Genomic DNA, 21247 nt, shown 5'->3' with positions numbered 1-21247 from the left:
TGTTAAGCCAAAACCTGTATTTCACAACGTAACACTGCAGTGAAGGCAGCAGGGCTAGCGTACAGCCCTGGAACACAGTGCTCTAACACACCCCAAACTGACTTTGTTATTTGGGAAATAACATAAGGAAATATTCAGAGTAATTCATCCAGTTTCCAGAGCCATCAGTGGGAGCAAAAGGACACCAACAGTGGTCAAGTTCACACCTAAAAATCCCAAACCCATAGCAGCTCTGCCTCACAGTAATGAACACATCTGACGCCAAAATAATAAGCTGTAATGCAACCCCCACTGTACATTATGGCATAGTTTTCCTTTCAAGGTTTTGTACAAAGCACTGAGCCATTGTTTTTTAATAATTATTATTTATGGTTATTAAAATAATAATATGTCATGGTTATTAAATTACAAAATGTCTTTGGTGCTCATATTCAACATCTCAGTCTGGAAAATTGACTATTTTGCAGGCAGCAATACATAAACAAGCTCTGGATAATGATAGCTCTATTCAATTAAGCTGGAGAATTTAAGTGCAGAGATAATTTTTCCATGGATATTACAAATTTCAAAGTAATATTAACTCAGAATATAGTACACCTAAAATTGGGATCAGGGAGGACAGTGCCCACAGCAGCAGCAGCGCCCTCATCCTGACACCCTGTGGAGCTGGGCTCAGTGCCCCTCAGCACCGGGGCTGCAAGGAAAGCCCAGGCTGGACTTGTGCCATGGGCTAGCACCGAAGGGGGTCAGGAGCCCCACCACTACTGTGGGACCCTCCCTCCTGTGTGCTCTGCCTCTGTCCTCAGGCTTCTTTGTCTTCACACCCCATCCCTAGCAGTGTTCAAGGCCAGGCTGGATGGGATTTGAGCAACCTGGTCTAGTGGGAGGTCTCCCTGTTCTGTTCCCAAACCACTCCAGGATTCTATGATTTCATCACCCATCAGTAGAAGAGTTACTGAGATGTTTTTTAACACAGCAGCCGCTCTGCAACAGCATCAACAGATGTGCTTTCCAGCATCCCTACCTGTGGGCACAGGCATCAGCAGCAATCACCACATGAGATGAAAGAGCAGCCAAACACTACACCAGTACCCAGAGAGGAGTCTGAGCAAAGGAGCTGCCACAGACACCTTATGGCCAGCATAACAGCAAAACCTCTGCCCCTTCCCAGCTACCAGGCTTTCCATCCCATCTGCTCTCTAGAGTGGTTGATAAAGCCCACTGGAAGCACCTGCATCACTGTTTTTGCTGGACACTGGGAGAGACTGATGTGCTGGGTGGTGGTGCTGACAGGGAGGGCAGGCTGATGACTCCTCTGTGCACACATCAAACATTTATTTATTGCAGTTTCTAACACTGAAGTGTTAGCCCCGAATTACTGATGATAGCTGTGGCGTTTCAGGATGACAGGACATCTAACAGAAGAGCGAGAGGACAAGATCCCATTCCACAGCAGCTTGTAATCAGCAGAGCAGGAGGGGCAGGGAAGGCGCCTGAGAAGTGACGGAGCACAGGGCACTGCAGAACAGAGCTGAGGAAGAGCAGAGGATTTCCAGCGGTGCTTCATTTCCAGCTGATGAAGAGGCTGTTGACATCCCCACACAAGCAGGCAGAACTGACACCTAAAGGTTAACTCGGAGCCAAGCTGTAGCAGCAGAGGTTTGAAACCAGGATGAGCAGCGGCACCTGGGCTGGCCCAGCAGACGGTTACAGGGGATTCTGCCATCGCGTATTTTATTACAGTTTCGGGTCTTCCTTATTTTATTCTAGTTTTAGGCAGAAAACAAGATAAAGCCAAAGAGAGCTGGCTCTGAGGAAGGGCTGCGAAGCACAGCGGGTGCTTACAGAGCTGCCCTACAACAGTGGGGACCTGCACAGACATCACAGGGCTGCACAGGGACAAAACCTGTAAAGGTTTAACAGCGTCCACCAAGCACCTTGATGGCAAAGCAGGGTGAAACACCTAAAGCCTATAAAAATACAAGCACAAACCACAGCCGTGATGCTGGTACTTTATAAATAACACAACTGACCAATTAATAAGCGCATGGGAGATGCTCGAGATGCTGTAATGAGTGAGGAAATGTCTGATTGAACACAGGAAACCGATTAAAGAGTATAGAAGCAGAGCTGCGTTCTGTGCGGGAGGGCAGGCGCCATGAGGCGTTTTGATGCCGTCTGGGTACTCGAAGCAGAGAAACCCCAGCGCAAGGCTGGGGCCTCAGCCCGCCGCCGCTGCTCGGAGCAACACTGACATACAGCGGCCGAGGAGCGCCGCTCGCCGCACCCTGCCCAGCCCCAGCTCCCGCCGGCCCAGCGGGTACCTGAGGCTCTCCCCAGGCAGCCCGGGTCCCCCCCGCCATCACGAGGGAAGGGGGTCCCAGCCCAGCCACCTCCAACAGCACCGTGGCTTTGCACATCCATGTCCCTTTGACCAGGCTCTTCATACCCGTGCTGCCGTGACAGCCTTCGGGGCAGGGCTGGCCTTTTCTGCGAGGGAGAGGTGTTTGCTCTGTGCCCGGGGAGCAGACTTTAATATCATTCGGAGCTTTTCAACAAATATTGGATTTGGATTCCAAATATGGCCTGAGCAGCCTAATTACCAAAAACCTACAAAATTAATGTAAGAGCCACAGTTTGATCTGAGGCAAATAAATATAAATGGTATTTATTTAATATTCCCCTGCCCTTTAAACAAGGGAAGTTTGCCATATTCAGGCAAAATAGCTTATTACAGAATAGGTGAAGTTGTGACCTATCACAGATGCTGCAGATTACACAGAACAATTAGAATATCACATCGAACAGGCCACACCAGAAACAGGGATTCATTCAGATTGCACTGCATAGGGTGCACTGCCTGGGCTGCCCTCCTGCTCACCCATCCAGCTCTGCCTGCTCTTCACAACCCTCTCAACTTTAGTCGATGGGGTTGAGCCAGTGGATGCAACCCCACCAGCTCTGGAAACACAGACCCCTTCTTCCCGTGCTTTCCCCAGCCCTCTGGGACTCACTGACCCCCCTATTTCCACTCGAAGCCTCATACGCCCACACAGTCACCCAGCCAAAGCCTCATCTCATCGCACTCCAGTAAACCACAAGGACCAGGATGACTTTGATGGAAGCATTTCATTTTAGACTGAACTAATGAGTTAATTAAAAGTGCCTGAGCATTTAGCTTGGTTACTCTGTTTCAGTAACTCTTCCCGCCTCTAATTAGCTGGGTAACTCTTACCTGATTCCCTTCCCAATTTGTCTGTGTCTTTCTTGCACTGCAGCACAAGCATTTGTAATCTTCTCCGATTTATTCAGAAATAACCTCTAATTAACAAGGACAAAGCTAATCAGAAGAGTTTTACCTATCAAGTCTATAAGCACTGCAATTCCTTAATATTCAGTATGTTAAAATACAGCCACCAGGATGACAGCCCCCCCTGCCCCAACCCCCAGGTTACAGAAAACACAAACCAGCATTCACAGAGCACGAGGGATGCTCAATTTCTGGTTCAAGTTCATTTTCTCTGGATTGTATTTAACAAAGCAGATACTAAACAAATCAGCCAACCCCAAACCAAGCCAACAACAACCAACAATTCCCCCCCCCCAAGAAAAAAAAACAACAAACAAAACCTAAAAAGCCACATATGTAAAAGACGAGTGTCTATTTAATAGTACTAATACTTGATGTGAACAGGTTTGGGTTTTAGCATTGTAATCAGCAAATATTCCATCATCAACTAAAAAAAGTTTGCTTTTGTTGATAGTGAATCAGTGCAAAAAAATCTATTGCTAAACACTGCTGAGAATAGAATAAATTAATTTACTTTGTGAACCTGCAGGCCAAGATCATGATCTGCAGTCAAAAATCCATCAAGTTACAACTCCTTGCAAGGCAGTGACTTTAAGCAGGCACTTACTCCACCTCCTATCAGTCCATCATCTACTTCAGTGCCAACAGTATCACGCACCCAGGCACAGTGATAGCTCAGATCCCTGTCATCTCACAACACACCCAGGCTCATTGCTTCAGGTGTGGACAACAAAATTCTCAAAGGAGAAAAAACTGCTATATTGGGATTCTTTAAGAGGTGGTCAGCATAACGTTTTCCCCAGTTTGTCACGTTTTATGAACCAGCAGCTTGTCTTGACCACCAGCTAAAATAACTAATCCATGAAGAGTATTTGCCTCAGTCCTGTTGAACACTGTATCAGTTTAGTACAGAGTGTACCTTACTCATTTTACTATTTTAAAATAGTCATTACAAGAAAATCCTAAATAAATACCAATCAAGCTCCACAGAAACACTGACTCTTGAGCCAAACCCACACTGCCTGCCTCAGCTTGATCTGCTGGTGATCGATATACAGTCCTGCCTGTCACCAAAGAGAATTCCTTGACAAAGAAATGACCTTCAGAAACTCAAGTGCCTCATACAAGATTTTTTTGGACAAGGGAACGAGCAGCACAGGGAAAAGCCATACAGGTGTGACACTGCATAAAGCAAACCAGCACACAGCAATTAACTTCCCATTTGAAATAGGATTTAAGTTTTTAATGTCATCCTTATCTCCTTACGTGCTTTTATTTTAGAAGATCACAAACAGAATATTGAACATTTAAATCTATTAAGCATGTTTCTCCCAGCAATCATTAAAAATCAGTTTGCTCTGACTAGAGTTGTATTTTATACCCTTCCCTGTGAGCAAACCCCATTTCCCAAGCCTGTTCAATAAGGACTGATTACACCATCTAAACTTAAGTTGATTTGTATCTATTACTAAGAATCAATAAACATCTTTCTGGAGAACGCAACCAACAGAAAGCATTTATAGGCATCACTGCTGCTACAAGCGTGGTGCTAATGGAGGTAAGCAGAATCAAGGCATGAGGGACCAGCATGGCACACTGGTGGCAGTAGCACAAACCACAGCAGTCCAACAGGCAGAATGAATTTTCTGCTTGTCAAGCTGAAAGTGTAACCTTGAAAAACATGATCATCCTTTCCTGTCAGAGACTGTAAAAATTGAGAACATGCTCTATATGTAATAATTCCAGTATTACAGGGATTTGATTACATTACAGTCCTGAGAGATGTTACACCTATGAGAAATCTGTTATCAAGATCACCACTTCCCAGCACTTAAATCATTCAAACTTAGATTCCACACCTCTTCCAAGAAACTCATCCTTAATTTGCACTTAATCTTTTAATTATTCAAATTAAAGGTACTATGATCAGAGCCTTGTATTTGCTGTTAAAAACCAGAGGAAAACTTCACTCCAGCCTTCAGACAGCAGCTATGACAGCTCTCACTACTTCCACTCATGATCTGAAGTTACATGAAGACCAAGGTTTTACAGTTCTGCTAATATTTCAGTTTTGATATGTAAAAGTTTTCTCTCCCCCTCCAGGTCACCACTTCTCCTTCTACCACACATGCTGACTGCAGGTACAAAGGACTTAGCTGGGGTCTACAGAGAGCTAGTCTGTCTCGCAGAACTCTGGGCAGAGGAGCAAATGCATTCAAAGTTTCAGTCAGTCCTGCAGCCCCTGGAGCAAGAACTGGCTGAAGAGCACAAGGGATGCAGCACCTCCAAAAGATAAGAAACTAGCTGTAACAGCAGCTCCTGCTCCTTGGTGAATATATATTCTCATTGGGTATTTCAACTGCTGTACCCAGGCCAAAAAAGCTCAGCTTCCACTTATTCCTTCTTAATCACTAAACAGCAAATGGAGACTCAAGACAGGACACTGAATCTCCGTTCTCCAAAGAACACAACCCCAGATTCCTTCACAACTCACATTTTCTAGTTAGAACAAGCCAGTGATCATTTTTACTGAAGGAAATCCACACCTTTGGTGGGGGGCAGGAACATGACCCCTTCAAAGACCTCAAGGTTTCTTACCTAGGTGAACATCTGAGATGGCAACTTCACCAAAGTGACCTACTGTGCCACGTCAGAAGCCAGGTAGAGTCCATTTGTTGTCAGGCATTAAATTAAACTGGTCAAAATAACACATTTTCAAGACACTCTGGGGTCAGTCCAATTAGACTAAATCAGGAAATGGTGGGAAAAAAGTGCCAGATACTTTAATGAGTCTTGGAGGAGGGACAAATGCCTCAAGAGAAAGGCATAAACTTGACTGAATGTGGGAATGCAGGAACACTGAGCTTCCTGCAATCACTGGAGAAGGAACACAAGGTCATTTTACAGCTGGCCCCACACTATGTAATTAACTCTTTGTGTCTGATCAGTAAGCAAGTACAGAGGGCTCATAAGACAGAAAACACCTCCCAGCATCCCAAATAGTATCAAATGTTTGTAACAATACACAGAGCAATAAAGCGACCACACACAGAACGATTTACGACCCATTGAGAAAACTATTGTTTATTTAGAAAAAAGGTTACACTGGTAGAATTCAGCAGATAAAAAAATTCTTTTTTTTTTCCTTTTTTTTCTTAAAAATGTCATTGTGAAACTTTTCAGACTAAAGTTCGGCAATACAAAGCTCCTGTAGCTGTAATTGAAACTTAATTTACTTCTGGTTTGAAGAGAGCATTTCCAATCGATCTAAAAACATGACAAACAAAAGGTGTGGCAAGGGACAACTGAGCACAGGTTGAGGTCAGGATGGAAGGGACAGGCTTCATTCTTTTTTTCTTTAAACAAGTCAACGTTGTACACAATATACAAATAATCCCTACGCATTGCATGAAAACAGTGCTCCCACTTGACTTTTTTTTTTAGTCATATTAAAAACAGGCCAAGTAATAAATAAAAACTGAGTTTAAATGAGGTAAATCCAAAAAGGTTCAATAACTGTTTATTTGCGGTTTTCAAACATCTAAAAGAACGCATTTCAGATCGAAAGAATTACTAAACTCAGGCAGTATTTTTGACAACCTAAAGTGGAACTCTGTACACATGAAACCTCATTTGCACTATGGCAACTGTTTGTTTGCAGCACATTGTGCTAAAATATGGAATAGGTAACACTTTCAGCCAGGTACTGAAAATAAATGTGTAAGAAACTAAGCAACAAGTTAAAAATACAGTAATGTACAACTCAACAATTAAATCCTCAGCATGGGGAAATAAAGCAGAGAACTGAATAATTTAAGGAGATGCAGATGGGTCCTCTTCATTCACAAATTTCTGTGCAATCTATACTCTGGAAAATACATTTCTGGTCACAGCTGGGTATCTTCCCATTTCAATCTCACCTGCAACAACAGCACACATAATTAGAATTAGATGTTGTTCAAATGAATACTGATCTCACAACTTAGCGTTTTATTCCATTCACAATTCAAAGAATGAGCGGGGGTGGGGAAATAAAACTAGTTTTATCAGTCATTCATTCCATAACCAATTCAGTCCACAGCAAGAACTGTATTAATGAAGGAGGGAAACACTAATTTAAAGATATAAATAAAACTCAAGTAGTCACTTGTGGAGGTAAAAACTCTTCCAGAAGTACAAACCCCTCAGAATATTACTATCTCTAAATTAAGCAAGAAATACACTAGGAATAATGTTATAAAACAAACTGGAGCACAGCACAACAACAACAACCGTGTTGCTATAAAGAGCATTTCTTCATCTTTTACTATGCGAATGATGGGGCGTTGTCACTATTCTAGGGGTGTTGTCACTATTCTAGGCCATATGACCCATCTTAGCCTACTACATAGCTGGATATGAATTTTACTGTGCAACTGACATTTACCTACACCCACGTTGCTTAGGTCATGATATAGTCATAACAACACAGCTGGGCTTTAAGTTGTTACAATCCTCAATTTATGCTGAATTGCTAGTCAAGATAAAACTTCACATTATGAAAGAAAGATGGAAGTCCTGAAGTTGTGAACTTCATCTACCAAAACTGTTTCTTTTTCTCCCCCAAAGCAACATTTAAATGGGGGAAAAACCTGGGGATCCATCCACAGTGTTCAGACAACAATAACCTCTTCAGACCCTTTTTCTAATACTCTCCCTCCCTTTCCTCTTTGAGGCCACAATCCATGCGTGGAGAATTTTTTCAGAAGACATTTCCAGATGATCAGGAAGATTTCATAACTCAAATTTTGGTTTCTTAGTTTGTTTTGTTGGACCTCCATCAAAACACACCTCTGTAAGTATTGTATAAGCCATCCTATAATGCTTAGGCCTCTTGGAGAGAAGTTCCCACCAGCAAAGCCTTTACACCTTTCAGACTCAGTCTCTGCTGTTTTAGTTAGAGGCAAACAGAAGAACAGGGGACTGCATCATGGTCTCTCTCTGATACGTCTAAAGCAAGTACAGCCACGACAACGAGCAATGTTAATTAGGAGTCCACAGCCAATAAATCTCTCCTGTAAGCTTTGCCATACAGTATCACCTGAAGTATTCTCAAACATGACAGCAGACATATAACTGAATTTCAAAACCAGTGAGGTTGGAAGGGACCTCTGAAGACTGTCCACTCCAACACCTTGCTCACAAAGCAGAATTAACTGGAGCAGGTTGCTCAGGACTGTGGATTACCAACTTAGGTTTTGAATATCCTAAGGATAGCAGCTCCACCACCTCCCTGGGCAAACTGTTAAATTTTTGACCATTCTCTCAGTAATAAGACTTTCGCCCTCCCCCAATATCTTCAAGTGGGGTTTACAACAAATCATATCTATGAAAGGTAGCATCACTTTACAGACCAGCCAAGACAGTTGTGAAAACAAGACAAATTTGGAGGCTCATCAATTCTTCTTCAAAATCCACAACAAAGAATGATTTACTGATTTAAAAATGTTGTCTTCCCCCTAACAGTGTCAGTTTGCCTGATAAAAAGAAAAACTCTGCATGCCTTGTTTTGTTCATATACTACTCTATGAAAGCAAATAATCTCAAACCATGAAAATGTGTAAGTGAATAAAAAACTGTTTCTACTTCATTTCTGCTCGTGCTTCCTTTGAGCTCTCACAGAACCTATACACAAATTTTTAACAAACAATTCATCAATTCTAAATAGAGAACAAACAAGAATGATAAACACTTGGACAATTTGTGAACGTTCAGAAAGAAGCCATATTGTTTGCTATTTGTTAAGCACTATCAGTTATTTTCATGTTTACCCAACATATAGACACTTCTTAAAATGTAAAGTGTCCACTGCTTTATGTAGAAAGATTGGTAGCAGCGGGTGCCTCGAGCTGGGGAGGTCAGGTGAACTTATTTTAAGTTCACTGGGACACTTTCTTTTCCTGCCCAAATAACTGAAAATGAGATGTTCCAAGTCTCAAAATGGCTAGCTGCAAACAGCAGAAAAAACCCCACCCTCATACCCCTAAAACTAAACGTAAGTTACCTCATCTTTGCATAGTTCTTAAGAAAAAAAAAAAAAAATCAGAACAGTCAGCTTCAATGAACAATTTATTTTTCTAAAAAACTCTAGCCCAAATATGGGCTACTCAAAATACTCTGAAGTTTCTCTTTTCTTTCTGCAAATAGTCAATGCCTCTATGTGAAAGTTTTCCTTTGGTTTCTTCCTCCTTAAATCTATCAGATAAGAGATGAATCAGAGATAATGAACTGATTTACTACACTATATAGCAATTTGGTCTAAAAGCTAGTGCTTTCCTTAAATTAAAAAAAGAATACAAAACTTGAGTTTCTAACATATTAGGGCAAGATATTCTTAACAGGTTAGCAAGACTGATGGCTATCACGACCACATTTGCCAAAGAGGTGAGCATCTATACAATCTCTATGCAGATGATGGGGAAGGTTTTTTTTTCCCTGGGATAGAATAAAAAACCACCACAAAAACCTGCCCTCCCCAAGCAAACAAAACCACAACTACCTCCAGAAAATCCCCCCCCAAACAACAAAACCACCCTAAAACCCACCCTGGGTGATTTCAGCCCTTTTACACACAGGCTGTTTTGTTTGTATATTTTTTTACCAGTCAAAAGGACCCATGAGGGACACCAAGTCAGAGCAAACCATAAAAATTTTTACCTTGACTGGAACAATCTTCATTATCTGTGCTTGTCTGAAGATTTATGAGTAGATTCAGCGTTAAGGAAAAATGTATTTCCCTACATATAATAAAAGGAAGCTCATTTTCTGTATTGTTCTGAAATGTTAATGTGTAAAAGGATATTGTTTCTTTTCTTCCTTTCCTCCAGTACTGTCTCGTTTTTCTTTCTTTTCTGTTTTTTCTTTATCATGTCTTGATTCCTTTAAAAAATTCATACAAGGGAAATCATTTATTATAGTATACAAGGTATAGTCTGATAAGAAGGATTATGAATATTTAAAGTTATAACTGGCCACAGCTAAAAAAGTTATCAGTTAGAATGACAGTAATCAGCTTCTATGATTTCTGAGATTATTCTAACTTTGTCTTGCAGTTGTATGATAACCACTATCACTAATGAGTTAAAACTGGGAACTACTGTTTGGTGTATTACAAATAACTACAAACAGAAATGACTTCTGCTTCCACAAAAGAATGCTGTGCTGACACATGCACATGAATCTGAATACAAGCAGACTAGTTTATGTGTCAGTTAACTCTGCTTTCACATATTTGCTCACCAAGCAAGTCTGCAATATTCTAGATTATTTAAACCCTGAAGTGTAAATTCTGAACTTTCTTCGCTGCTGCCAAAATGAACCATTTCTCCCATTTATTCTACCAGGAGTGAGTGCTGAAATATTTAGAGCCACAAGATACCAGAATTTCCAGAAGCAGCATCTTACACATTCACAGTGTACTTTTTTCAGTTTAGGCCATAAACCAGCAATAAAATACAGGAAGAAAAGAATCAGTTCGCTCTGTCAATGTCAGCATCAAAGCAACAAAATGAGAATACTTATTTTACCTTTTTGCTACCAGAGGAGCTCTTCTCCATCTTTTCTGCTTTAATTGAATCACCTTTCTCTTTTCCTGAAGATTTTGATTTGTTCTTCTCCTTCTCCTTTTCATTTAAGCGAGGGGAATCTGATGGACTTTCACTTTTACTATGTTTTGAAGAACCAGCTAAAAACACAAGACTCAGCTGTAATTCACAGCAAGTAAAAGCCTAATACATACACAAAATGTTAAATACGTACTTGTTCCGTTTTCCTCTTTGCGTCTTTTAGTTGAATCCTGTGGTACCTCCCGGTCACTGTTTGAATGATCCTGGCACCAAATACAATTATGCAGATGTTAACAGATTAAAACATACTCCCGAAGTAGCGCTTGCTTATAATGCTATTTTGGAGAACTGATTTTTGAGTATTCAAATGTATTTGAGCTATTACATCTTGTCTAAACATCCTGTGTGTTTCTTGAGATCAGTTTTGAAGGGAAAAGCATTTGAATACATTACTGTAAACTGACCTTAGAAAAAGCAAAAGGACAAAAGAGAAACACCCCTCATATGGATCACTTTTGCTTGGCTAGACTGTACAGCCAATTATTACTGCAAGGACTTTGAACAGAAAGCTTCCCAAGTATATACCAACTTTCTAAACTAGTTCATAAAAATGTCACCAACCCTTTTTCGATCCTTCCTGTCCTTGTCATCTTTCTTCTCTCTCTCTCTGGATCTTTCCCTTGACTTGTCCAAATCTTTCTTGTCCACTTCTCTCTCCTTACTCTTGGACAGTGTTGGAGTAGTGTGGTTAATGTAGTGCTGTTAAATTAAGGCAGTATCACCAAATATTAATATGTATACCTAGATGTATAAATAAAAAGTCTTACTCTAATATAACAGATCTAGCTCAAAAGCAAAATTAAACATTAATACTTTACTACCAAAACCAAAAGTGATTTGAGATACTTTAAAACTTGTTATCTATAATTTAATATACAGTTTTCTCAACACTGGAAATTCAAGAACACTTTCTCTTAACTGAAACACTTATGTTAAATACACACAACATTGTTCACCAGCATTGTCTGATCCATCAAAACACATCAGATAGCAGCACTATCGAAACAGGGTATGCAGATCCCTGGACTGACTTAACACTTGTCGTTTTGCCTGGAACGAGTGAATGGAATCAGCTGCTTAAACAGATTCTAGTTAATTTTTAAAGAATAAACTTAATCCATGAATAATTTAAACAAATACTATGTATAATACAGGTTTTCATCTAATGTAATACAAAACTCTACCTTAAGCCTAAATTTCAAATGATAAAGCAGGTGAACATAGAAAAGAATTGGTTTTGCTCTATAATGTGTCCTAGATTGTTACTCCACTCTCTCTTCTAACAACTTTGATAAACTCTAAAACATACGAGTTCCACAAAGCTTTATATATCTTAATATAAACTGGGATCACAGGGGAGAAGAACAGAAAAGCCACAGTAAAAGTATAACATTGACAAAGTTTAAACGCTACTCTGTGTGTGCGTGTATATCTGTAATACAGGCGCTACTGTGTATAAGTATTGATGTATTCAGTAACTAAATTCTGTCTCCTTAAATACTATTATAAACTAGATTCAAGAAATATTTTTCATAAAATACCAATAAGGCCACATTTAAATTAAACTCCTCTTTCCTTGGTATTTTATATCCTTAAGTTACAGTAACACACAAACTTAGATCAATATACCTTAATATTTCCCCACTTAAATAAGCTATTAATTCTGGGGAAAACACAGTAGCTTTTAATTAAATATTCTCTATATTTCTTTTTGGAGAGACATTTTACTTAAAAGGACACCAAAGAAAGAGATAAGTAGAAGATTAGTTTAGAACAATCTAGTAATCACTTGATGCAAACAAATATTGTTTCAAATTATTTTATTCTTTTAGCAAAATTAATCCTGCCCTTCTCCAGTTCCGGTAAATGTTTAACTTACCAAAATTTGATGTTACTGGTCCTATGTCAAAAACCACACTGGCAATGTTAGGTCTTTCTTTTTATTACTGAACTGGATTTTATTATCCTCTTACACAGCAGACTGAACCTTCAGTACTACTTTTCTTTCTACTATTTTCCCTTCACTCCTCTTTGCTTGTTCCATTTTCTATGTTGCCATTCCACAGGTAAATGTATCCTTGATCCCCTTTTGGTGTCAACTTCAGTGACTTGCAAATACGTTTTTTCTATGCAGCCCCATTCAGTTGTCTCCCACAGATGCTTTCCATGTGAGACAGCAAACAGATAGCTCTGCTTTCTCCTATTCTGTTTCTTAAGTCCACATGATTGTTCATAACTGATTCCACCGCTCTTCTACTATCCCAACGCAGTTTTGGAAAACCGCATCTCTCCAATCCCCTTTTACAGGAAAGGGCTGGGTTTAGCTCATCAGGCTTTATCAACCTGCTCTAGAAATGCTGCTAACTGAAACCACATCAAATTCTGGGCACTGTTATATATTGTGTAACTTAGGAAAAGGCCAAAACAAGAATAAACACAAATCTAAACTCAAGTCTGGCTTCATTTATTTTATAACCTGCAATGTAAACCAATGTTTCAATGGTCTTGGTCCAGAAAATGGATGAAGTCAGGAATAAAGGTTGTAAGCAGACAACAGCACTAGACTTCTACTAACTTTCAGTAGAAGCTGAACCCATAAATCTTCCAAGCTTCTGAATAACCCACCCTTTCCCCAAATAAGTATAAAGAGCATTTGACTTGTCTTACATCATGAATAGGGAACACTGTCAAGCAGTGCCTTAAGTCTGTTAGAATGGCACTGGAGAATGAAAATTAGTTCATTAAGTGAGAAAGAACAGAAAACAGTACTTAGAAGAGGAAAGTTTTGAACACTCTCCATCCCCCAAACACTTAAACCAATAAATCCTTGAAGTCACACAACTGCAGTACACTTTCAGTTAAGTCTACAGAAACACATTATAGTCAATTCTAAAGTTTAACTTTTTTTAATTGACTAGAAAAATGAAGCTGTTTGTTGATCATTTAAACACAAATAGCTCCACTGTCTGCTCCATTACCACATCAATGGGTTAATATGTAGAAGGAATAAAAAAATTAGCTTAGCTAATGAAAACTTGAGTGAAGTTTCAATTAACCAGTTGAACCCTAACTAATAAAAGAAGTGAGGGAAAAGTGAGATTATACAGACTACCATATACCGCAATTCAGAGAGATGTGAGCTCAAAGCAAATACTGTAGCTTTCTGATTTCAAAAAAAATCTTAAATATACAAGGTATCATCGCAACGATTCATAAATCTTTTTTTGACATGTATGGATTCAATCTAGAGACACTGTAATTTCATCAACTGTAAGAATCAAAGGCTACTTCCTATACATTCTCCTTATGAGCAGATATGGTTGTTACTGGAAAGATTCAATACAACCATCAGCAAGCGTCCACTATAAAATCAGGGCTATTTTGAACTAAAATAAAGTGTTCTGAACACTTTGTTTATAGAAACAGAGCTACAAGGAAAAGAGCAGTGTAAATGTAGAATAGGAAGTGATAATCCATTATGCGTTTTTAAATTAAGGGAATATAAGTAATCCTAGATAAACCCTAAATTATCCCAGGAAGTCCAAAGGGTCAGCATTTGCCAAGTGATAAACATTTGTGCTATTCAGTTACACACTGATGCTGACTGCATCATCAAAAATCGTTAACAGAAACTTTAGAAGATCTGAGCCATTTCCTATTAGCCTAGTATATTAGCAACTTCAGAGTATTTGCGAGTGTTACTATGCAAGTGGTTGATTCTTTAAAAAACACAACAGAATAGCTTTCTAAATCACAGTATGTCATTCAGTCTCATCCCACTCTACTCAGCATTTGTCAATCCACACCTGGAATACTGTCTTCATGGTCCCAGCTATAGAAAGATGTAAACAGGCTGACAGAACTGGGTTCAGCCTTGAGAAAAGAAGGCTCAGGGAAAACCTTATCACCATGTTCCAGTATTTAAAGGGTGGCTACACAGAAGATGAAGACTTCTTTTTACAAGGAGTCACATGGAAAAGACAAGCATACAGGTTACGTCTGGGGAGATTCTGGTTGGAAATAAGAGGACCAGAAGAGATATTGACCCATAAAATCTCTTTAAAATATTGACAGAATGGTAAATTCAGAGGATTTTCGTTATGTTGCTTCCACATAACTACTCCTCTATCCTGTACAGAGGTTCTATATAGCAGATTGAAAAAATTCCCCTCTGTTACTATACTAGCATATAAAGGAATGGAATTTGCATTCCCTGGTGGGGTTTGCCACAAGACCAAAAGTTAAGTTCTTTCCACAACAAAACACGAAAGTAAACTTTGGTGGTGTCTAAAAGATTCAAACCTTTGCTGAAGAGTCCTTGAGTTCGTTGAGGTTGTCCTGTAGAAAATGAATGGAGATGACACGTGAGCTGGAATAGTTTTCAGAAACCAGAGGAACTTTGGGAAGCATGGCCGTACCCTTGAAACAAAAAGCAGCTACTCCTTCTGGAATAAATCTCATGTTAATACTGTACACTGAACAAAGCTAGGAACCGAAATAACTTTTAAAAAGGAAGAAGGAGAAAAAAAAGGAAAGAAAAAAAAGACAGTCATATCTATTCTCTAGACCCAATTAAGTAAACTACAAACTGTGTTTATCTCTAATTCTTCATAAAACAGTGAAAAAAACTCTCCCACCAAAACAAGATATAAAGAAAAAATAGTCTTAACTCTAAATTTAGCTGAGCCACAGGTGAAACAGGTTTAAAATGTTTTTAAACCTGTATCTTCTCCACTTTCAGTTAAATGTGGTAGAAGTTCCTCTAGAATGAGTTTCCATCCAAAACAGGGAAGAAAAATGTCATTGTTTTGAGTAGTTATCACTATCACCTGCTTCCTCAAAACTAGTAACAGATATTTGAGTTTTCCAAAATTAGCCCAAATTTTTCAAGCAAATCTTACACAGAAAAAGATGTATGCTCTGAAAAAAACAGGAAAAAAAAGAAAAGCTTGTTCTAAAGTTGGTAAGATGGTGAAGTTTAAAGGCCCACATAATCCATCACAGTGCTCTTGATGAAGTAGTATTAACTTACAGTTTTAAACGTTCAACGTACTGCAAATTCAAAGATTCCATGAACATAGATGGTTTAGAAATAAAAGAGATATGGAGCAAGGAATGGCTACCCTGAGTCTTCAAGTAGGCTACGCCCATGGTTTTGTGCTGCGCTTGAGTGCTTGGGATTTCTCTTTGCTGGGTAGTAGGCTTGGTTGCCACATCTGGTTTTATCGTAACGCAGGGCTCAACATGGTGGGAACCCATTGGAAATAAACAAACCTCGAAGGGAAGGTACAACAGAAGCTGCATGCGCACTGAATATACACAACTACAGGAGAACTGATCACCAAGGAGACTTTAAAATGGAACTCCTTTCAAGACTCCTCCTTAGAAGGCACATATCGGTATGATGCTCATCAAGAAGCCTGATGAATTCAGAGGTATCGTACATCCCGTATCATCCAGTAATCTTCAGCGCTACAGATTCTTCAATAGAAGGGCAGAAAAATATGCTCCACTCTGATGCAAAGACTCATTTGCTTGTAGCTACCATTGACTCCAAAAAAACTGACTGCTTAAAACAATGAGGCACTTCTGTGTAAAAATTCTCTTGCCACTTCCAAACACTATTTACAAAATTTGTGCTAGGTCCTTGAAGCATTATTTTGTTATTTAAAAATATTTTTATAGAAAAAAAATAGTCCGCCAATAAAGAAAAGGAATGCATTTTCTAATGCAACATAAAACCTCCAGTGGTTCCAGTGTATACTTGGCACAAAACTTGAAGGAAGTCGAACATTGGCATCCCAAACTCGTGAGCCTAACATGGGTGCTGCCTTCCTCAGGCTATACTAACCTTTACTGTTGAGGAATGTGATGGAGAAGAATGTGTATCAACTTTGCGGCGTTTTTGTTCTGAGGAAAGAAAAGAACAATAGCACTGTTAAAACACATCTGAAAGAGGATAATCTAATAATATGGCTTTCTGAAGTACCAAAATAATTTAGGCTAGAATTTAGGGTTTATCACTATGTAAATTTTGTTATTCTTAAGCTACCTAGAGTTACCAGCATGTATTAACCCTCTTTGTGAAAGTTTACAAGGAAAGTATCATGAGAACCAACTGCTGCAAATTATGCTTAAACTTTTATTTTATGAAAATCTGTGTCAGAATTGCTGTGAAGACCCTGAAAACGTGAGCCCAGTGAAAAGCAACACAACCCTCCTTTACTTAGTTTGCCTTAAGCAGTGCAAGTAAACTCAACATCAGCCTCAGATTATAAGAACTTGAAATATCAACGTTAAGGATTTGTTAATCCTTAATGTAAGAAGGGACTGATAAAGCTTACTGTGTCCTGAAGTAGGACACAGTAAAAGCCTACATCTTCCACAGCCCATTTTCTTTCAATTCAAAGGTTATGAAGAAACTCTTGGTTACGCTTTTGAGGGGATTGTGTTAAATTTGTGCAAAACCTGCAAGGCCACAGCTATACAAATGCATTTTAATTAAAAGACCCTACAAGATTTATACTAAAAAAATTACAGTCTGTAAGAAAACGAGCATTCACAGAGGACATGTGAAGTTCACATGTTCACATAGTTCACCTTTTGCAGATACCCCGACTATCTACTTTAGGCACTAACTGTACTTAAAAGCCAGTGCCAAAATGACAGCTAGCATGTAGCAATTCTTTCTTGCCATCTCTAGCATTTTCAGACATTCAATGATTTCCCAGTGACACCTCCCATTTTAATAGACAAGAGTACCAATTAAATATGCAAACTTACCCCTTTCAGATTCTGATGTTTCTGATCGGGGAACAGGTGACTTCAAGGACCCAGCTACTGGCACCTTTTCTCCTCCTTTAGCATTTTCCTTGGATTTCATTTCCTTCGCTACATCTCTTTCTCTGGATGGCTCCTTTTCTCTCTCCTTTTCTGACGTTGACTTTGACTCAACGATGGTAACAACTGTCTTGGATTTTTCTTCTTTTGAAGCTTTTTCTTCTTTCTTGACCTTTTCCTTCTCCTTGTCCGATTTTGGCGTTTTCTCCTTGATCTCTCTTGCTTTATCATCTTTATTTGCCCGTTCTTCCTTAGGTTTATCTTTCCCATCCTTCCCAAGTGCCTTCATCTCTGGAGTGGCAGCTGGAGTCTTGTCTTTTTTTTCTTTATCTTTTTCCTTCCCACTTTTTTCTTTATCCTCTTTCTCCTTAACAATTTTGCTGCATCACAAATAAAAAGGCCAATTAGAATGCATAAATAAACAGCTCCAGTTTTACCGCACAGATTTTACTTCTGGTGGTTTGACAGAGCCTCCTAAAGCAGTCACTGTCAGATTTCAGATTTGCTGTCTCTTTATCAGAACAACAAGAAGCAAATGTTTTCATTTGTTTTATCTTTAGCTAAAATGGAATGCATTTAACAACAGTGCCAGATCATTACAGCTGTATATTTTGGAAGAAATTCTCATTTAATAAACTTTGAAGAAAGGGAAAGAATTTCTCAGAACCTGAAAGTAAGGAAGTCAGTTTTAAATATAATTCTATGGTTTGGAAGGAAGAAAACAGAGAATGCCAGAGAGCAGCTTTTCTCACCTATTAGAAGCACTGTTTCCATTGCTTGTAGTCACCTTCGGTGTAGCATTTACAGCTTTATTAACAACCTTCACCACACCCTGAGACTTCTCCTTTAGTTTCTCTATTTAAAAAAGATAATAGTTTTATTTCAGTAAGTTAATATATATCCTACAGATTAAAATAAAACAAGTACCTAAGAATATTCATGTAAGATCATATGTAGCTAACAGTTAAAATAGGTAATTAAATGCAGAACACCCACTCCCAAAACCAACTAAAAACTAAAGAACACAACACTGACCCAATTTAACATCACATTCAGATTTTTTCACTTTAATAAGCTAAACCTCGATGTCAACAGAATTCTACTAAAAAAATAAAAATAAGCAGTAATCATAGGTTTGTTTACCAGTCTCCTCAGCAGTGCCTTCTTCCAGTCTAACTGTATTTATTGTGAGAGATGTAGGCATCCCAGCACCACCTGGCCCATTTTGTACTGTTGCAGCTACAGCATTCCTGGCAGGTGGGTCTTTGTGGTGGAATTCATTTTCAGGTATCATGAAAGGCTTCCTACTTTTCAACTGCCCAGAATAGCTGCAAGTCGCACAGATTGTTAAATATGCACAAACATAAAGCAAAACATGGGTTGAATCTTAAATGAGGATCTAATCTAACAGTTCATCTGTTATTTATTTCACAGGTTTTCCCAACTGATATGCAGTTTCTTCCCCCTTTATCGATGAGCTCAAAAGAAACACAAACAAAACAGAACAAAAACAAACAAAAAACCTACTAGACACAGAAGCAGCCCTACCTCCACACTCTCTTCACCACCACCACACACTCCCCTGCCAAACATGCAGAAGAAACAGCCTACTGTCAAAACTTATAACTCTGAATTGTCCCTCAAGCATACGTGGATGATTCTGCATTCATCACAAAGATGTGAAGCATAAATAAGCATTTTTAGAATCATATAAACTTCCAAAATCTAAGCAGTCTTGCATCAGTGGCCCTTGGCTTTCTTCATTTTACTCTCCCTCCTATATACTTGCTGCTATACTACTTCTCTACAACTAAACTATGCTCTTGTGAGTGTTTTACTAGAGTCTTGTAAAGAAAATTAGTGATCATCCAGCACAAAATGAATGTTTTCATTCACACTGCCAGTACTGAGATGCAGGATAGCGAAATCTTCTGTGATAAGGTAAAAATCAATGTTAGGACTGTAACAGTTCCGAGTCTTTAGAAGCCTTTCATGATCCACTTTTAACCACTTTCTTAAAGTAAGGTGTTGTTACCCCATAGCCAATGCATATAGATCAGGTCTCTTCTCTTTCTCTTCCTGACATATCTTGTGTACTCTTCTTTCCAAGGCTTGGCCCAGATTCAGCACTTTTGGATACCATGGAAGGATTTTGGTCAGCACAATCAGGATATTTCTGATATGTGTGTATTCCCCCGTTTCAAGGCAGTGCACAGAAGCCTGGAACGCAAATGAATTCTAATGAAGCTTTTATTGTTACTAAAGCTTCCAAAAATCTATGTTTTTTGACATATTTATTTACCTTAGTTAGTTTGTAGTGCCATTTGTGTACCACATGTCTAAAATTCTCATAATCCAATTGATCAGCTTTATTTCCACCATCAAATCCAGTTGCCCGTAATATAGTTAGGAAACCTGGATAGTTGCCACATTCCTAAATTGCATAAAAGGAAGAATATTTATTTTTCAGGAAGCATGAAAACAGTAATTCTGCAACAGTTAATATGGTAGCTACAGCACTTTTTCACTGATTCTGTTAAAGACTAAGACACAACTACACTTTACAAGACTTACAGACTTCTTTTAAAAGCTTATTTATGTTGAAACCCGAGTTGTGGTCAAGAGAAAAGATTACTCATCATTTAAATAGCTTTTGCAAAGAATATTATGAGTTTCCATATGCTCCCTGAATTATCTTCAAGACAAGCTATCAGAAATGCAAGATTAGTTTTTTTTCAGCCATATATTTTCTGACACCACACAAAACTATTCTATTAAAATTACATGAATTACAGAAACTCAATTTTAAGACTACACTAATAAAAAATTCGGTGTTTCTACATCTATTTCACTAAATCCATTTTTATTGGGCTGAATTATGCAAGCGGCCATTACATTCTCATGAGTAAGTTTGTTTCAATAACTTCACGTACCTTTTCATATATGACTCTGTCACTGTGCCACCTAGTCACAGTCTCCAGCATACAGCACAAAAACCTGCCATATCTACTAGCTTCATTTTCAGTGCAACTTGCAACTGTATATATAATATCAGAGAAAACCTGTGAACAGCAGCAATAAAAGGTTACAATGACTTCACTGAATTACAAAAAGAACAAGAACCAACAAGAATTGCAAATTTCTCATCTAAGCCGCTGTTAAGCTGGCTTCTAAATATAAAGGAGATCTCAAAATATTCTTGGTCTGTGTCTTCATTGGCATATAAGTGTTTTGTTTTCAAATCAGTAACTTGTTTGAGCAGGTGGAAGTAGACACCTAGCCAAGATGATGCACCCTGGCCTGTGCAGGTTCATCAAAAGGGCTCCTGCAATTGCTTGTTTTTGTCAAGTGGACTGGCTACTTGAGTAGGAATACATACACAACTGAAAATGGGAGAGTGAAATGAGGCCAAAGAAATGCAGACCACTGGAAG

The 21247-nt window shown here is 38.9% G+C and overlaps 1 protein-coding gene across 11 annotated transcripts in view; it reads right to left on the bottom strand.

Moving 5' to 3' along the window:
* Positions 1 to 6367: 6367 nt before the first annotated feature.
* THOC2 (THO complex subunit 2) overlaps positions 6368 to 21247 on the bottom strand; it is a 50290-nt gene continuing 35410 nt past the window's right edge. For 7 of the 11 annotated variants that reach the window (XM_062607462.1, XM_062607467.1, XM_062607468.1 and 4 more), the window contains 14 exons: positions 20748 to 20876; positions 20117 to 20248; positions 19850 to 20034; positions 18958 to 19142; positions 18567 to 18669; positions 17758 to 18194; positions 16826 to 16884; positions 15277 to 15312; positions 11536 to 11673; positions 11108 to 11177; positions 10876 to 11033; positions 10152 to 10228; positions 10007 to 10054; positions 6368 to 7230 (listed from right to left, as the gene is read on the bottom strand). In XM_062607462.1, the coding sequence (XP_062463446.1) occupies positions 10027 to 10054; positions 10152 to 10228; positions 10876 to 11033; positions 11108 to 11177; positions 11536 to 11673; positions 15277 to 15312; positions 16826 to 16884; positions 17758 to 18194; positions 18567 to 18669; positions 18958 to 19142; positions 19850 to 20034; positions 20117 to 20248; positions 20748 to 20876 (1737 nt within the window). In that variant the 3' untranslated portion in view covers positions 6368 to 7230; positions 10007 to 10026. Of the gene's footprint in view, positions 7231 to 10006; positions 10055 to 10151; positions 10229 to 10875; positions 11034 to 11107; positions 11178 to 11535; positions 11674 to 15276; positions 15476 to 16006; positions 16885 to 17757; positions 18195 to 18566; positions 18670 to 18957; positions 19143 to 19849; positions 20035 to 20116; positions 20249 to 20747; positions 20877 to 21247 lie in introns of those variants that run through there. The other 4 variants (XR_009962546.1, XR_009962544.1, XR_009962547.1 and 1 more) reach the window with 4 other exon arrangements.

The sequence above is a fragment of the Pezoporus occidentalis genome, unplaced genomic scaffold, assembly GCF_034315485.1.
Source record: "Pezoporus occidentalis ecotype Australia unplaced genomic scaffold, CSIRO_AGI_Poc_V1 ctg123, whole genome shotgun sequence".
NCBI lineage: Eukaryota > Metazoa > Chordata > Aves > Psittaciformes > Psittacidae > Pezoporus > Pezoporus occidentalis.
This window is presented reverse-complemented; position numbering and strand designations above follow the sequence as displayed.